The sequence below is a fragment of the Erpetoichthys calabaricus genome, chromosome 7 (genome assembly GCF_900747795.2).
Source record: "Erpetoichthys calabaricus chromosome 7, fErpCal1.3, whole genome shotgun sequence".
Taxonomy (NCBI): domain Eukaryota; kingdom Metazoa; phylum Chordata; class Cladistia; order Polypteriformes; family Polypteridae; genus Erpetoichthys; species Erpetoichthys calabaricus.
The window spans coordinates 84,015,469-84,034,844 of record NC_041400.2 but is presented as its reverse complement, the minus strand read 5'-3'; the positions used below and the strand labels follow the sequence as shown (position 1 = coordinate 84,034,844).

General features: G+C 39.0%; 2 protein-coding genes across 2 annotated transcripts in view; both read left to right on the top strand.

Annotated features, from left to right (window-relative positions):
* LOC127528737 (nucleolar protein 6-like) overlaps positions 1-1,899 on the top strand; it is a 108,045-nt gene extending 106,146 nt beyond the window's left edge. Inside the window, exon 4 of the mRNA XM_051929452.1 lies at positions 1,615-1,899. Coding sequence (XP_051785412.1) covers positions 1,615-1,899 — 285 coding nt within the window. The remainder of the gene's footprint in view (positions 1-1,614) is intronic.
* A 14,431-nt stretch (positions 1,900-16,330) lies between these two features.
* LOC114654120 (nucleolar protein 6-like) overlaps positions 16,331-19,376 on the top strand; it is a 44,440-nt gene continuing 41,394 nt past the window's right edge. Inside the window, exons 1-2 of the mRNA XM_051929451.1 lie at positions 16,331-16,365; positions 16,468-16,637. Of these exons, the coding sequence (XP_051785411.1) occupies positions 16,331-16,365; positions 16,468-16,637 (205 nt within the window). The remainder of the gene's footprint in view (positions 16,366-16,467; positions 16,638-19,376) is intronic.

Sequence of the window (19,376 nt, the reverse complement as noted above, 5' to 3'; positions counted from 1 at the left end):
TCATAATCCTGGGCCACATTAAATTCCTTTGCACCTCTGCTGTCCCATCCCCCCCCACCAATGCAGCTGTACTTTCCCCAGCTCAAGTCTGTTTATCTGGGTGTGAGGTGGCTTGAATTGTATAGGGTAAAATATTATTTGGAATACATACATTTCATGTGTGTTCCGTGTCTACAGCGATCTGTGTAAAGGTAGAATGACAGGAAATGCGAAGTAAGAAATGTTGAACACACAACTAAAACAGAAACCTATTTCATGTTCTACTAATTGGCTAAATGCTTGTGAAGTGTATAATGTGTGTAGACTGAAGTCCCAATATCAAATAAACACTTTTGCAAAAGGTACAGGTATAACAAAACAAGTGAACTTTTATCCAGCAATATAACCGTAGAAAAAGAATTAGGGTTAGGGTACTCTGCTGACACGTCTGCTTAGCTGGTGCAGAGGTAAGAAACGCAGTCTCATAATAAAGAGGTTGTGGGTTCGATTCTGGGTCCTTCCTGCGTTTACCGTTTTGAGTAGTGAGCTGCTCTTATAGTTGCTATTATACAATAAAAACATACATTTGATTAGAGGCTGTAACAGCCGGTTTCAATTTATGGTACTTGTAAAGGTTAGAATTTTTTTTGTTGTTCGGTTTTATTATCTCAGTCACGTTCACGCTTCCACCAGTTTGACCCTGTTAGTTTTCAAAAAAAGACGTGGTATAACAAGGGTGAACTCAGATGAGGATACAGTTCAAGGCATCTCACACCTAGATAAATAGACTTGAGCTGGGAGAACTCAGCTGTGTAGGTTGGGGGTTTGGGGTAACATGCTGCTTGCTGCCTGTGCTTAGTAAATTTGCCAAACAGACACTAATGAAGAGGTGTGAAGGAATTTAAGGTGGCCCAGGATCACAACTTTTTTTGTAGGCTTTAGGGATTCTAGTGTTAAGAGAAAGGGGAAACTGGATTTAACTAGTATAGAAAAATGAAGGGGAAGGCCCATAAGAGGGTAAGTATGTCCGAGTCTGTAGTTTGAGATTGAGATAAGTTATAGGCTCTCAGTTGGCTTCTTCCTTAAATACATGTCAAATACATTGTCATTTGCAGCAGAGAGATAAATAACTCCTGGCTTCTGGCCCTAGAGGTAGACTTTTTTTTTAAGTTTAAAATGGGCATTGACACAGACATTGGACAGATGATGACTGGAAATGTGCAAATAGTAATAGACACCTTTGTATGAAATCTTCACTGTCTTGGCAATATGTCACGTAAAATAACATTATATGAAAATAACGAAACGGTAAGAAATTGTTTTTTTTTGCAAGGTAACCATTTGTAAATTAAATTATAGTGAGCAAAAACTCTTCAGGACATGTTACTGTGAATTGATGTTACATTTTTTTTTAAAGCAAAGATTTTATTGTTAACAACACTAATGTTAGGCATTCATTTGAAAAACAATTTGGCCTTAATTATTCAAAAAATTTGACACTAGGTTCCTTCAACATTGACATCTCAAGTTTATTTCCATCAATGTAACTGATTATATAACCCTAATTATTTGGTTTCAGTTCAACTTTCTCTTTGTTTAGGAGCTCTGAACTAAAATTTGCTTGCTTTTTTTTAGATTGCTGATCAGTCATGGCTTCCTCCAGGTATTAAAGTGCCTCTGCTGCAGATTCCTTTCACAGTGAAGGGACGATTTCGAATGGCACCCCCTTGTTCTCTCAATGTGGTTGGAAGCTACCCACTAGGAACCTGTACCAAACCTGATATAAATGTGGATCTGGCAGTTACAATGCCACCAGTGAGTATTATAGCCATCAAGATGCATTCTCCAGCTGCTATGCCCCCATTCCACACCAAACATTTTCTTAGCTTAATTCATTCAAAGCTGGATACACAATTTTAAATTCCTTTGTTTTTTTTTTTTAAATGTATAGTTTCTGAAAACTTTCCACATTCAGAAATATAGTCAAAACAATAAATAATTTTCAACAAGAGAACATTGTGTAATATTGTAGTTGAAATTTTTTATGACCATCCTTATATTAAAATCTAGGCAACTGGCACTCACAATTTTTTATTGTAATTTTGTTGTTTTAATGTACTTACTTTTTTTTCTGCTGGTGAAAGAGGTGTATGTGCACCCAGAAATAAAACGTAGTGACATACATAAATCTTTTGGTGGGCAGGAACTCAAAACTGGAGAGGGACACTTTCCTTGAAATACTTTTTTAGATTAGAAGAATGTCCATGAGTGCATAAGCAAAAGACGAGACCACACAGATCACCATAGGCTTTCACTGTAAGAAGCTGAACCTGGGTTACACATACAGTACATAATTGGGCTCATGCTTGTAGAACACCAGCACACAGCACTGAATACACAAGTCTCCAATGGTAGATCTAAAATGTGATTCTTGGATGCTACTTTGCATACAGACAAGCAAGCAGATCCTCAGCCTTATTCAAGAAATAGTGTTTGCTATTGCCCACTCCAATCTCTCTGAGCATCCTGTATGCATACCTGTTAGTACTTCATCCATCCTGCACATCCTTTAGCAAAATCCTTTATCTAAGATTACTTGTAAAAAACACATGCAGTACCACTTATTTATGCATGTACAAAATCGTCAATGAGACTTTTTTTAAGAGATAGAAGGGATATTTAACTGCAATCCCAATTTGCTTTGAGACTTGACTCTGATGTAGGAATATAACCACTTTGAGTGATTTACATATATTGGAGACAATGCAAATGAGACCAATTTAGGCTATAATTCCAGCTGCAATGGGTCTGTCTTCACTTCTTAGTTAATTAAACAAAATGCATGGGGGGGAGGGCTTTTATGTACTTGTCTTTGGTGCTTTATTGTATGTGGTTTTTTTTCTTAAACAAGTCATTGCTTAGGCCTAAATAATTAATTGCTTTGCATTCACTTTCATTTTGACATTGATCTGACACATGTGCGAGTTTTGGAAGCACTGTGAAAAAGTGAAATCGAGTCCATTGTACTAGGAATAAGTTGGTAGTGTGTTGATTCTATAGTACAGCGTACTGAAATTGCATTTGCTGCTAGCACTTGTGGTGATACAAGTAATTGCCTTTGAAGGTTTTGCCTTTGAAGGTTTGTACAGGTGAAGGAAAATGTTTTGCTGCTTTTTCCCAAAAAACAAAGTTTCTACTCTACATGGTCCTCTGTGAATACGCCTCAGCTACAGACTACATTGTTGCCTGTTTGCTTATTTGTTAAAAACGTAGTTTATTTTATTGTTTTTAGTTACACCTTGTAGTCATAAGTTAAATTTTGGTGACTTCAATCATGTGACTTTGGAAGGAACTATGAAATATTTCTGTCAGTTTGTGTCTTGTACCACTTGAGGAAATAAAAAGTTGATCCTGCTCTACTCACATGTTAGATGCCTTTAAGTGTAAACTACTGGCACTTTTGAGCAGATCTAACCATGACCTCTGATTCATTTCATTCCCAGCTACAGGCCTGTTATTAGGTGGCAGCCTGTTATTACCAGAATAGTGAGGAAGTGGAGTCTAGAGGCTGGAATAGCTCTGAATGACTGTTTCCAAATGACAGGGAAATTTGTGTGAGTTACATGGGGATGACATTGAGGGACTAAATCCCCGTATCACAGACTTGTTGTGTTGACACTGTAGTTCAAGGACAGTATGTTGCTTTCCAAACAACAATACCTGGATTAATAAGGAGCTAAAAGGTGTCCAGAATGAGAAAAAGAAAACATTCAAATCTGGAGACAGACTCTAAAGGACACACAGCAAGTGCTAAAGAAAAAAGCTGATTGTAGGAAAGGAAGCTTGGAAAGCCAAAATAGACATCAAACTCTCTCCAAATAAAAAACATGAAAGATCTCTGGAAAGGACTGGGCATAATTGTAGGATTGTAGCAGCTAGAGGGTGATGTGGACAAAGCCAATGCTCCAAACCAATTTTTTAATAGATTTTTCCCTCCCAGTGGCCAGTGACAAGTCCACCACTGACCATCAGTGTTTGTAATAGCTCCACAATGAACATATATTTATATAAAGTTTCAGTAAATCGATAAAATGAAACCCACTATTAATATTCCATTGTGAATTTACAACAAAAGTTATAAAAGCTGAAAAAAACGCTACAATTGATAGGTTGCAAGTACCTAAAAACATACCAAAGGAGACAGAATAATGACCTTCAAAGATATTTATATAAAGAGGGGAAATAAGAAAAACAAGGTGTTCAAACTATGCACAAAATTAATTTAAAAAAGTTAGCTGGGTTCACACTGTTTTTCGGAACGATCAGAAGTTGGTTTATACCATATACAGTATATCATGAAAGTATAGAAAAGCACAACTCTAGTCACATGAACGTGTCGAGCTGCAGCACGGCAAAAGACAAAATGATTGCAATCTAGTTGAAGATAGGACAAAAAAGATGTCTGCTTCCTTAAGCACTGTTAACATTGCAGAAACTGTCAAAGTTTGTGTCAAGGGAAATGTGAAAGCCACCATGCCTTGTTCTATTGTAGGCTGCAAAAACGCAGTGGCTGGTGTCAATCATGCAGGTCAGGCATTAACATTCTACCCTGTCATACACAACCAACAGAAAAAAATATTACAAAAAAAAGAATTTTTCAACAATTGCATGAACACTGCCCATGTGCGTTGGTGACAGTTTCAAAACATATCACACACAGGATATACAATACAATACAATTTATTTTTGTATAGCCCAAAATCACACAAGAAGTGCCTCAATGGGCTTTGACAGCCCCCCAGCCTTAACTCTGTAAGAAGACAAGGGAAAAACTCCCAAAAAAACCCTTGTAAGGAAAAAATGGAAGAAACCTTGGGAAAGGCAGTTCAAAAAGAGATCCCTCTCCAGGTAGGTTGGGCGTGCAGTGGGTGTCAAAAAGAAGGTCAATACAATACAATACACAAAACAGAACAAATCCTAAATACATTATAAAAATAAAAATTTTACAAATACAGAGCAGAATTTAACAGTAGATGATATCACATAATATGATTTGGATTTGTTTAGAGTCCTGGAGACCCTCAGCCATCAAGCTGCCTCTCCTATTTGGCCATTCCACGGCTGAAACAGCGCTGGGGCAGCCATTCCGATGAAAGGGCCCATCTTTCCCACGATTCCTGCAATCCTCCATCAGGGATGACTTTACCTTAGGCAGGCAAAACAACTTGGCAGGTGGGCCGTGCCACATTTGAGTACCGAGAAGAAACACAGAATAGGTGAGGGTTAGTAACAAATTATAACGATCATGTTACTTATGTTTTAGTGCTAATGACTAACAACAGAGATGCAGTATGTAAAGTTAATCAGCAGCTCTAGTCAGGATATGTTAAACGAAGTAGTGAGTGTTTAGCCAGGATTTAAAAGCTGAGACCGAAGGGGCATCTCTTATAGTAGCAGGCAGACCATTCCACAGTTTAGGGGCCCTGTAACTAAAAGCTCGACCTCCAATTGTTATTTTATTAATCCTTGGATTCCTAAGCAGACCGGCATCTTGAGATCTTTTTGTGCGCTCTGGTTTGTAAGTCATGATAAGTTCCAACAAGTAAGCCGGACATTGTCCTGTTAATGCTTTATATGTTAAAAGGAGGATTTTGAAATCTGCCCTAAATGTAACCGGGAGCCAGTGTAAGGATTTAAGAACTGGAGTTATGTGTTTGTATTTTCTTGTTCTTGTAATAATTCTTGCAGCCGCATTTTGGGTTAACTGGATGCTGTTTAGAGAACAGTTTGAACATCCAGTGAACACTGCATTGCAGTAGTCAATCCTACTAGAAATAAATGCATGAATTAATTTCTCAGAATCCTGTTTATTTAGAAAGCGCCTTAATTTCCTAACATTTTTAAGATGGAAGAAACCTGTTTTGGACAACTTTGTAATATGCGCTTTAAATGACATGCTAGAGTCAAAGATAACTCCTAGATTGCTGGCTGATTCAGTAAAATTAATGGGGATTCCCACGAGTTAAATGATGACAAAATATTGTTGTGATCAGCGTCATTCCCTCCAATAATTAACATCTGTTTTATCTGTATTTAAAGACAAGTAGTTCTCACTCATCCGCTCCTTTAATTCACTAACACAACTAAGTAAAGACAACATCGGAGAAACTTAATCTGATTTAAATGAAAGGTATAACTGGGTGTCATCTGCATACGAGTGAAAATTAACATTGTTTCCTAATGAGAGATCCCAGTGGAAGCATGTAAAAACAATAAAGGTCCCTGTACTGAGCCCTGCGGGACACCATAATGAACTTCTGTGTGTAATGATGGAGTACTGCCAGCACATTTCTGTACATATTGGAATCGATTTGATAATTAAGAACTAAACCAAGCGAGCACAGTATCTGTAAGACCAACATCATTTTCTAGCCTTTGCAGTAAACTAGATTGGTCAATGGTGTCAAATGCTGCACTTAAGTCTAACAACATAATATAACAATTACAGTGGATATAGCATGCTGAATTTTCATCAGCACAGCGGTGGACACTAGACATACTTTTCCTAATGGAATTATGTTGACATTTTACTATATAAATGTTTGTATTTCACAATATGTTTTGTTGAAAGAAATTAATGCTTTTGGCTCATTTTTCTAGGGATAAACCAAACAAGAGCTGCCCCTTTCTAAAAGTGGATGACTCACTGTGCATGGGGTATGATGGAGTATGTTGGGGGTTTGCAGACCTCTGTGATTCAGGAGCTTTGCCAGACAGCCAATTGGCTTGCATGTTTTGTCCCATAGTTTACCTGACTTGAGTCAGATATCTCCTCCCACAACCCTTATTTTAACCATAGTGTAACTGGGTGTATTGCGCAACATTAATGAAGTATAATGGAAAGTGACAACCTGCTTAACAGAGTGGACCTCTGATGATCCGCAGCTTGACTCAATTGGGGTTATTGCTGTTTCATGAAACATCAAATTAATGTTGTTCACAGTCACCTGTTGTGGTAATTTGCCTGTAATGAGCAGAGAGAACAAGTCAACACCAGTTAGGAGTGCAGAAAAGAAAAAAGAAAGTGTGAAAACAGCTTGTGCTGCAGTATTTTAAAAAATCTTAAATTTGTCCAACCTCTAGTAAGCTACCTAACATTACATCAGTTGCCACTGCATTTAGCTAGTGGTTTACTGGTGCAACAGTATAGTATTATTATGTGTAATAGTTTTGATATTGAGTGTTTAGCAGATCTGAAGTTTATCTGAAATTTATCTGAAGTTGCAGTACCTAGCCGACACATGGATGAGGATTATTTATTACCACCATATAGACCTCAGGACATATACATGTTGTTAATGTTCATCATCGTATGAAGTGCTGTAGGGTAAGGAGGATACAACATAACATCTAAAGAACGTTTAAAAATCAAACCTACAAATTTCTAGTAACTGCATGAATTATTTCAATGAACAGTTGTATGTGTAAAGTGTTAATCTACATTATCGTTTAATGACTGTAAGGGCAGTGCAAAGCAGTGCTTGAAATTGAACAAAATAATAACTTCTAGTACTCCCCTGTGGTGTCATTTTTGAATTCAAGGTTTGGGACTGTTCTCACATGCTGCCCTAGTATACATCCAATAGCTGCCAGTACTCCACAACTCAAGCAGGGCCCTTTAATCCCTGGTGCAAACACTACTAACTGATTGGCTTATTGAAGTACTCCCAAGATTGGAGTGTAAATCTCCTTTTTTATTTTATTATTTTTTGTTTTTCGTTATTTCTTCCTTCCTTGCTTGGTACATGTTTTCAATATGTCTTTTCTTTTTATTCACTTGATGTCTTTTTTGTCCCTTTTGAAAAATATTTCATTGTTTTCAGAACAGGATATATAGTAACACACAATGGAACACATATAGATTCAACCATTCAAAAGCTTCAAGGTGGTAATAGTATACAGTAATCCCTCCTCCATCGCGGGGGTTGCATTCCAGAGCCACCCGCGAAATAAGAAAATCCGCGAAGTAGAAACCATATGTTTATATGGTTATTTTTATATTGTCATGCTTGGGTCACAGATTTGCGCAGAAACACAGGAGGTTGTAGAGAGACAGGAACGTTATTCAAACACTGCAAACAAACATTTGTCTCTTTTTCAAAAGTTTAAACTGTGCTCCATGACAAGACAGAGATGACAGTTCTGTCTCACAATTAAAAGAATGCAAACATATCTTCCTCTTCAAAGGAGTGCGTGTCAGAAGCACAGAATGTCACATAGATAGAGAAAACAATCTCTAGCAAACAAATCAATAGGACTGTTTGGCTTTTAAGTATGCGAAGCACCGCGGCACAAAGCTGTTGAAGGCGGCAGCTCACCCCCCTCCGTCAGGAGCAGGGAGAGAGAGAGAGAGAGAGACAGAGACAGAGTTTGTTTTTCAGTCAAAAATCAATACGTGCCCTTCGAGCTTTTAAGTATGCAAAGCACTGTGCAGCATGTCGTTTCAGGAAGCAGCTGCACAAAAGATAGCAACGTGAAGATAATCTTTCAGCATTTTTAGACAAGCGTCCGTATCGTCTAGGTGTGAGAACAGCCCCCCTGCTCAATCCCCATACGTCAGGATCACAGATAGTCAGCACAAGAGAGAGATAAAAGTAAGCAATCTAGCTTCTCAGCCATCTGCCAATAGCGTCCCTTGTATGAAATCAACTGGGGAAACCAACTGAGGAAGCATGTACCAGAAATTAAAAGACCCATTGTCCGCAGAAACCCGCGAACCAGCAAAAAATCTGCGATATATATTTAAATATGCTTACATATAAAATCCGCGATGGAGTGAAGCCGCGAAAGGCGAAGCGCGATACAGCGAGGGATCACTGTACACCACTTCTCATGCAAGACCACAAGTTAGTAAGAGACTTGCAGTTCCTTCTCACCCATGTAAGGCTTTGAAGAAACTGATTAATACTGATAAACCACATTAACACTGATAAATGTGCTTTTAAATTTTTTAAATTTGCCTTTGGCATTTCATCCACAATCAAACTGAATTTCACCACTGTTCTTTTTTCTTTTTTTAATATAGTTGTCACAGATTATCTCATTTTAAAGAAATGTGAAGTCCAAAAAACAAAACAAAAAAAAATAAAACATACTAATACAGCCCAATTGCTAAGTATTCTCTGCAGTGTTATTACAGTCTAAATGTAGCCTTAGTAGCCTGGCTCAAGATAGCATGTCAAACAAAGCTGGTCTGTTGCTTGTGTGAAAAGGCATGTTTTCTTCAAAAATAAATAGTTTGGTGTACAAAATGTAGTATGATGTAATTTCTTCACAATATGCATAATATCCAAATATAGCCTACAAAATTACACAGTTGATGACTAAAATGTACCTTAGTGCATTTTTTCTTAATCTGACTTTGTTTCCCCGACAAAATCTGAATTTTTTTTTTTTTTTTACTTTTTTTAGTATAAGCCTGCCCTCAAAGAAATTGACAAAGCAACTGTTTCTAACTACACACACACATATTATATTATATATATATATATATATATATATTTACACACTAGTCATTTAGCCCGTTACAATAACGGGCGCTAGAACAGTAGTGCATAAACATTAGTAGGAACAGTCTATATTAAATGGAAAGGGACTTTGACCTCATTCTTTTTGTTGGTCGTATTTTTCTTTCTTTTAGCCTTTCTTTTTTTTTTTTTTTTTTTTTTTTTTTTTTTTTTTTTTGTTGATGTTTACTTGCTGAGCTGACCGTTCTTCGTGGGCTGCCCCGTGTATTGTGTGTCTTTAATTTTCTGTGACAGTAATACTGTCTTGTACGACCCTATTCAATAATGGCGCGCACAAAAAGGCGAGCTTCAAAAGGGCGACCTCAGTTGAGCGCAGCGAATAAAGGCGTTCGTAGATAATTTAGTTCAAATGGCTCTGGAATATGTGAAGAGCAACAATGGTGCAGATCTTTATTTACGCGCGCCTTTATTCGCTGCGCCCAATTGAGGTCGCCCTTTTGAGGCTTGACTTTTTGTGCGTGCCCATATTGAAGGATACCGTCTTGTACGTCCGTAATATACCTTTAATTTTCTCTGGCGGTAATACAGGCGTGCGCGTCGGTAATATGCCTTTAATCTCCTCTGACAGTAATACTGCCTTGTATGTGGCTGCAATATGCACCACTGTATTGTGTACCTTTAATTTCTTCTCGCAGTAATACTGGGTTGTATTTCCGTAAAACGCCTCTAACTTTCTCTGACAGTAATATCGCGCATCGCACCGTGCCCCGCGCATGCGCACTTCACCAAAAGACACCCACACATGGACACCTGGACGCACATAGGGATTTTATATATAGAGATATTGCGGTGGGTTGGCACCCTGCCCGGGATTGGTTCCTGCCTTGTGCCCTGTGTTGGCTGGGATTGGCTCCAGCAGACCCCCGTGACCCTGTGTTCGGATTCAGCGGGTTGGAAAATGGATGGATGGATGGATGGATGGATATATATATATATATATATATATATATATATATATATTATATAGTGCATCCAGAAAGTATTCACAGCGCATCACTTTTTCCACATTTTGATATGTTACAGCCTTATTCCAAAATGGATTAAATTCATTTTTTTCCTCAGAATTCTACACACAACACCCCATAATGACAACGTGAAAAAAGTTTACTTGAGGTTTTTGCAAATTTATTAAAAATAAAAAAACTGAGAAATCACATGTACATAAGTATTCACAGCCTTTGCTCAATACTTTGTCGATGCACCATTGGCTGCAATTACAGCCTCAAGTCTTTTTGAATATGATGCCACAAGCTTGGCACAGCTATCCTTGGCCAGTTTCACCCTTTCCTCTTTGCAGCACCTCTCAAGCTCCATCAGGCTGGATGGGAAGCGTCCGTGCACAGCCATTTCAAGATCTCTCCAGAGATGTTCAATCGGATTCAAGTCTGGGCCACTTAAGGACATTCACAGAGTTGTCCTGAAGCCACTCCTTTGATATCTTGGCTGTGTGCTTAGGGTCGTTGTCCTGCTGAAAGATGAACCGTCGCCCCAGTCTGAGGTCAAGAGCGCTCTGGAGCAGGTTTTCATCCAGGATGTCTCTGTACATTGCTGCAGTCATCTTTCCCTTTATCCTGACTAGTCTCCCAGTTCCTGCCACTGAAAAACATCCCCACAGCATGATGCTGCCACCACCATGCTTCACTGTAGGGATGGTATTGGCCTGGTGATGAGCGGTGCCTGGTTTCCTCCAAACGTGATGCCTGGCATTCACACCAAAGAGTTCAGTCTTTGTCTCATCAGACCAGAGAATTTTCTTTCTCATGTTCTGAGAGTCCTTCAGGTGCCTTTTGGCAAACTCCAGGCGGGCTGCCATGTGCCTTTTACTAAGGAGTGGCTTCCGTCTGGCCACTCTACCATACAGGCCTGATTGGTGGATTGCTGCAGAGATGGTTGTCCTTCTGGAAGGTTCTCCTCTCTTCACAGAGGACCTCTGGAGCTCTGACAGAGTGACCATCGGGTTCTTGGTCACCTCCCTGACTAAGGCCCTTCTCCCCCGATCGTTCAGTTTAGATGGCCAGCCAGCTCTAGGAAGAGTCCTGGTGGTTTTGAACTTCTTCCACTTTTGAATGATGCAGGCCATTGTGCTCATTGGGACCTTCAAAGCATCAGAAATTTTTCTGTAACCTTCCCCAGATTTGTGCCTCGAGACAATCCTGTCTTGGAGGTCTACAGACAATTCATTTGACTTCATGCTTGGTTTGTGCTCTGATATGAATTGTCAACTGTGGGACCTTATATAGACAGGTGTGTGCCTTTCTAAATCATGTCCAATCAACTGAATTTACCACAGGTGGACTCCAATTAAGCTGCAGAAACATCTCAAGGATGATCAGGGGAAAAAGGATGCACCTGAGCTCAATTTTGAGCTTCATGGCAAAGGCTGTAAATACTTATGTACGTGTGCTTTCTCAATTTTTTTATTTTTAATAAATTTGCAAAAATCTCAAGTAAACTTTTTTCCCATTGTCATTATGGGGTGTTGTGTGTAGAATTCTGAGGAAAAAAATGAATTTAATCCATTTTGGAATAAGGCTGCAACATAGCAAAATGTGGAAAAAGTGATGCTCTGTGAATACTTTCCGGATGCACTGTGTGTGTGTGTGTATGTATATATATATATATATAATTCTATATTACATATAGAATTTTTTTTTTAATATATATAAGAAGGTCTTTTTCTACTCAGAGATGGGCGGTATACTGGTATGAGTGCGAATACCTTTGTGTTGTGCTATTATCTGAATTTTGCAGTACTGTTGGTACCAGGATAAACCTGGAAATGGTGAACTACTAATAACCTTTTCAAGACCATCAAAAGTTGACCCTCTAAACAAGCTTGAGGAAAGTATGAACATCACACATGACACTCGTGCCACACTCTTGAATTGTGGTGCTCCACTCTTGCCAATGTAAAACAAAGTGCTACACAACATGCATACTGTATAGTGTGTGTGTGTATATATGTGTGTGTGTTTATATATATATATATATATACAGTGGTGTGAAAAACTATTTGCCCCCTTCCTGATTTCTTATTCTTTTGCATGTTTGTCACACAAAATGTTTCTGATCATCAAACACATTTAACCATTAGTCAAATATAACACAAGTAAACACAAAATGCAGTTTTTAAATGATGGTTTTTATTATTTAGGGAGAAAAAAAAATCCAAACCTACCTGGCCCTGTGTGAAAAAGTAATTGCCCCCTTGTTAAAAAATAACCTAACTGTGGTGTATCACACCTGAGTTCAATTTCCGTAGCCACCCCCAGGCCTGATTACTGCCACACCTGTTTCAATCAAGAAATCACTTAAATAGGAGCTGCCTGACACAGAGAAGTAGACCAAAAGCACCTCAAAAGCTAGACATCATGCCAAGATCCAAAGAAATTCAGGAACAAATGAGAACAGAATTAATTGAGATCTATCAGTCTGGTAAAGGTTATAAAGCCATTTCTAAAGCTTTGGGACTCCAGCGAACCACAGTGAGAGCCATTATCCACAAATGGCAAAAACATGGAACAGTGGTGAACCTTCCCAGGAGTGGCCGGCCGACCAAAATTACCCCAAGAGCGCAGAGACGACTCATCCGAGAGGTCACAAAAGACCCCAGGACAACTTCTAAAGAACTGCAGGCCTCACTTGCCTCAATTAAGGTCAGTGTTCACGACTCCACCATAAGAAAGAGACTGGGCAAAAACGGCCTGCATGGCAGATTTCCAAGACGCAAACCACTGGTAAGCAAAAACAACATTAGGGCTCGTCTCAATTTTGCTAAGAAACATCTCAATGATTGCCAAGACTTTTGGGAAAATACCTTGTGGACTGATGAGTCAAAAGTTGAACTTTTTGGAAGGCAAATGTCCCGTTACATCTGGCGTAAAAGGAACACAGCATTTCAGAAAAAGAACATCATACCAACAGTAAAATATGGTGGTGGTAGTGTGATGGTCTGGGGTTGTTTTGCTGCTTCAGGACCTGGAAGGCTTGCTGTGATAGATGGAACCATGAATTCTACTGTCTACCAAAAAATCCTGAAGGAGAATGTCCGGCCATCTGTTCGTCAACTCAAGCTGAAGCGATCTTGGGTGCTGCAACAGGACAATGACCCAAAACACACCAGCAAATCCACCTCTGAATGGCTGAAGAAAAACAAAATGAAGACTTTGGAGTGGCCTAGTCAAAGTCCTGACCTGAATCCAATTGAGATGCTATGGCATGACCTTAAAAAGGCGGTTCATGCTAGAAAACCCTCAAATAAAGCTGAATTACAACAATTTTGCAAAGATGAGTGGGCCCAAATTCCTCCAGAGCGCTGTAAAAGACTCATTGCAAGTTATCGCAAACGCTTGATTGCAGTTATTGCTGCTAAGGGTGGCCCAACCAGTTGTTAGGTTCAGGGGGCAATTACTTTTTCACACAGGGCCATGTAGGTTTGGATTTTTTTTTCTCCCTAAATAATAAAAACCACCATTTACAAACTGCATTTTGTGTTTACTTGTGTTATATTTGACTAATGGTTAAATGTGTTTGATTATCAGAAACATTTTGTGTTACAAACATGCAAAAGAATAAGAAATCAGGAAGGGGGCAAATAGTTTTTCACACCACTGTGTGTGTGTGTATATAAATATATATATATATATATATATATATATATATATACTGTATGTGTATGTATACACAGTATCTCACAAAAGTGAGTACACCCCTCCCATTTTTGTAAACATTTTACTATTTCTTTTCATGGAACAACACTGAAGATATGACACTTTGATACAATGTAGTCAGTGTACAGCTTGTATAACAGTGTAAATTTGCTGACCCCTCATAATAACTCAACACACAGTCATTAATGTCTAAACCGCTGGCAACAAAAGTGAATACACCCCTCAGTGAAAAATGACCAAATTGTGTCCAATTAGCCATTTTCCCTCCCCTGTGTCATGTGACTCATTAGTGCTACAAGGTCTCAGGTGTGAATAGGGAGCTAGTGTGTTAAATTTGGTGTTATCGCTCTCACACTCTCATACTGGTCACTGGAAGTTCAACATGGCACCTCATGGCAAAGAACTCTGAGGATCTGAAAAAAAGAATTGTTGCTCTACATAAAGATGGCATAGGCTATAAGATGATTGCCAACACCCTGAAACTGAGCTGCAGCACAGTGGCTAAGACCATACAGGGGTTTAACAGGACAGGTTCCACTCAGAACAAGCCTCGCCATGGTTGACCAAAGAAGTTGAGTTCACATGCTCAGTGTCATATCCAGAGGTTGTCTTTTGAAAATAGGTGTTTGAGTGCTGCCAGCATTGCTGCAGAGGTTGAAGGGGTGGGGGGTCAGCCTGTCCGTGCTCAGACCGTACGCTGCACACTGCATCAAATTGGTTTGCATGGCTGTTGTCCCAGATGGAAGCCTCTTCTAAAGATGATGCACAAGAAAGCCTGCAAACAGTTTGCTGAAGACAAGCAGACTAAAGACATGGATTACTAGATCCATGTCCTGTGGTCTGATGAGACCAAGATCAACTTAGTTGGTTCTGATGGTGTCAAGCGTGTATGGCGGCAACCAGATGAGGAGTACAAAGACAGGTGTGTCTTGCCAACAGTCGAGCATGGTGGTGGGAGTGTCATGGTTTGGGGCTACATGAGTGCTGCCGGCACTGGGGAGCTACAGTTTATTGAGGGAACCATGAATGCCAACATGTACTGTGACATACTGAAGCAGAGCATGATTTCCTCCCTTTGGAAACTGGGCCGCAGGGCACTATTCCAACATAACCCGACCCCAAACACACCTCCAAGATGACCACTGCCTTGCTAAAGAAACTGAGGGTATAGGTGCTGGACTGGCCAAGCACGTCTCCAGACCTAAACCCTATTGAGCATCTGCGGGGCCTCCTCAAACAGAAGGTGTGTCTCTAACATCCACTTGCTCCATGATGTCATCATGGAGGAGTGGGAGAGGATTCCGGCGGCAACCTGTGAAGCTCTAGTGAACTCCATGCTCAAGAGAGTTAAGGCAGTGCTGGAAAATAATGGTGGCCACACAAAATATTGATACTTTGGACACAATTTGGACATTTTCCACTTAGGGGTGTACTCACTTTTGTTGCCAGCGGTTTAGACATTAATGGCTGTGTGTTGAGTTATTTTGAGAGGACAGCAAATTTACACTGTTATACAAGTTGTACACTGACTACTTTACATTGTATCATATCATATCTTCAGTGTTGTGCCATGAAAATATATAATAAAATATTTACAAAAATGTAAGGGGTGTACTCACTTTTGCGAGATACTGTATATTTATGATTGATGTTTATATAGTCCTACCTCAGGTTTATCATGAGCATTTTCTGCAATTATGAAAATATTTTTGGCTCCAAACAGTGTCTCACCATATTTATTTGTATAATTTGTCTATAATTGTATTAATTTTTAAGGGATTTATTTGATATATTTTTTATATCTCAATATGGTATCAGTATTGTCAGAATTTTGGAAAATACCGTGATTTTCAATTTGAGGTCATATTGCCCACCTCTACATAAGAAAGTTTCTGATAATCTTGGGTATAAACAAGTGTTCCAAGTACAACCATTAATGCGCTTAATTTGTCTCTCAGCTTTCTAATCCATCTTGTAGATGGAAAAGAAATTGCAATGTAAACTTATAAATGAGTTCCTGCCTTTTGGCATGCTCTACAATGCAACTTCCTAGTGTAAGTTTTCGTATGACCACCACTGTAACGTTGGTTAGACATGGGCCTCCTCGATGAAAGCCAGAAATCCTCACTGTAAGAATGAGTGCCTTGTTACCTTTGTGCATTTCAGGTAAAATGAATGCTACACGCGATGGTGAATTACTTTTTTTTCCTCTCTCTCCTCTTCCTAAACAGGAGATCCTACAAGAGAAAAGGACTACTTGAACCAGCGTTTCCATCGAAGCGTGCATTATACCTCTGTGGTCTGGCGCATCACTTGCTCTGCAGACCTGTGATTAGTAGCATGCATTTTACTTTTCTTCATGGAGATTACATAAGACCCATCCTCCTGGTTAGATCAGCTGGTAAGCTCAATTTACCATGGGATGTTAAATGAGCAGTTTGTGTCAGAAATAATTTTGCCTAAATTTGTCAAAGATTCTATTTTAAATGGTCTGTGTTTTGAACTTGGTTAATCTAGAACAGATTAGTGATGAATTTGAGACTGTCCTGATAGTATCATGCATAAAAAGAGAAATAACTATGCTTTGGATTGATTAGGTGACTGTCCACATAGTAGGGCACACATTCATATACCCAGAAAAAACTTATATGGAATCAGTTAATTTTAACCATTCAATGTAACCTGCACATATTATATATGTGAGAGGAAAGCTGTATACATAGAGAACCCACGTACATAGATATAATGTGTAGTATCTGGCAAAAATGGTGACGGGGACTGTGAATTTAACAACTTGGCTGCCATGCTACTTCTTTACACAGTCATTTGAATAGCTTCAATTGCATTATACTTCACACAGCGAACCATAGACACATAAAAAATGACCAAGTAGTGCTGTAGATAGTAGTATATGGATGCAATTAAAACTGAACTTTTTTGTAGTTTTGAAAAAAATTAGGTGGATAGTATTAATGAGCTTTTGTTGGGGTGAATGTCTTTGTCTTGTTAAAATGTTTTAAATGTTTTATTCAGAATGTCTCCACATAAAGTTAAGGAAAATTTGACACACTGTAAAATAAAGATCTTTTTATGAAGCAGTCCATTGGGTGTTTGAGGAAGGGGTTGTTTACATGAGAAGGTTTCTTGTAGTGCTGGGCGGTATAACCGGTTCATACCGAAAACCGTTTTTATTTTTTTATGATATGGATTTTTCCTTATACCGCAACACCGGTTTAAATTGCCTAAACGACGTTCGGAACTAGGCGCAGCGGGAAACTGTTTAAGTGGGGACCTTTTTCACTGCTACACCGCTAAACACAGATTTGTTGCACTAGGGCTCTTTTTCACTGCTACACCACCAAATAGTGGGCGGTAGCATAGGTATTCTGCGCGGTGAAAATGGACAGAGAGCATTCTGAAACTGAACTAAAAGTAAAGTTGAACATGTGATGAACAGAAGAACTTTTGCCGAAAAAAAGGAGTCACATCCGTTGCCTGGAGATACTTTAGTTTTAAAAGGTCAGATGTGTAAATGCTGTTTCTATACTACTGGATAATACTGCAAGCCAAGTTGTACTTGTTTTTGTACTTGCTAGTGTATATTTTGCTTGTATTGATTCTGCGATGTGCTATCGACTCGTTCAGAGATGGGCGCAACTCTGAATGGATGGCGTAATTAAACATGTATAACGAAGATATTTTTAAAGTTCTGAAACACTCCGTCGGCTAAGTTAATACTAGTTTTCATTTCACAAAGACGTTTATCGTGTGGTGATTAACACAAAGTATTTGATGTGCTGCATTAACTTGTGACGGGGTTTGAGAAATCTAACTATGATAAAATAAACTATGAGAATAAAGTGGAAATGTCGACTTTAATCTTGACATAGTCAACATGTCCTATTTATTCTCGACATATACAGTGATCCCTCGCTATATCGCGCTTCGCCTTTCGCGGCTTCACTCCATCGCGGATTTTATATGTAAGCATATTTAAATATATATCGTGGATTTTTCGCTGCTTCGCGGGTTTCTGCGGACAATGGGTCTTTTAATTTCTGGTACATGCTTCCTCAGTTGGTTTGCCCAGTTGATTTCATACAAGGGACGCTATTGGCAGATGGCTGAGAAGCTACCCAACTTACTTTCTCTCTCTCTCTCTTGCGCTGACGTAGGGGGGGTGTGAGCAGGGGGGCTGTGTGCAGCTGCTTCCTGAAACGACATGCTGTGCTGCACGGAGCTTCGCATACTTAAAAGCTCAAAGGGCACGTATTGATTTTTTATCTCTCTCTCTATCTCTCTCTAACTCTCTCTCTGCTCCTGACAGAGGGGGTGTGAGCTGCCGCCTTCAACAGCTTTGTACCGGCGGTGCTTCGCATACTTAAAAGCCAAAAAGCCCTATTGATTTTTTTTTTGACTGCTTGCTTTTCACTCCTTTGAAAAGGAAGATATGTTTGCATTCTTTTAATTGTGAGACAGAACTGTCATCTCTGTCTTGTCATGGAGCACAGTTTAAACTTTTGAAAAAGAGACAAATGTTTGTTTGCAGTGTTTGAATAACGTTCCTGTCTCTCTACAACCTCCTGTGTTTCTGCGCAAATCTGTGACCCAAGCATGACATTCTAAAAATAACCATATAAACATGTGGTTTCTACTTCGCGGATTTTCCTATTTCGCGGGTGGCTCTGGAACGCAACCCACGCGATGGAGGAGGGATTACTGTAGTTTTGTTTTTTTCTTCTGTGTCCATATTTTTTTTTTTCTTCACAGTGGCCCTAATGCGCTTCCATAGGGCTATACCACAAACAGCATTATAAATGCAAGTTGCAGTTTTTATTATTTATGTATATAGCTTAGCTTGAATCAAGGTCCATATTAATGCAGTTTGCCTAAATGATGGTACAGTTGGTAAGATGTCATGACATTGTCATCACCAAGATTGCACTTGTTTTATTTTATTTTAATTTGGTGAATACTGTGTAATGCACCTGGGCTTGAAGCCTTGAAGTAATGGTGCAACTATCAGTAATACTATTATGTATTTTATTATTATTTATTAGTTTAAATATTATGCAGTTTAATGATGGTAAAATTGTTTAAAAAGTCACATTAACGTGTCAGTGGACAGAGATTGTTAACA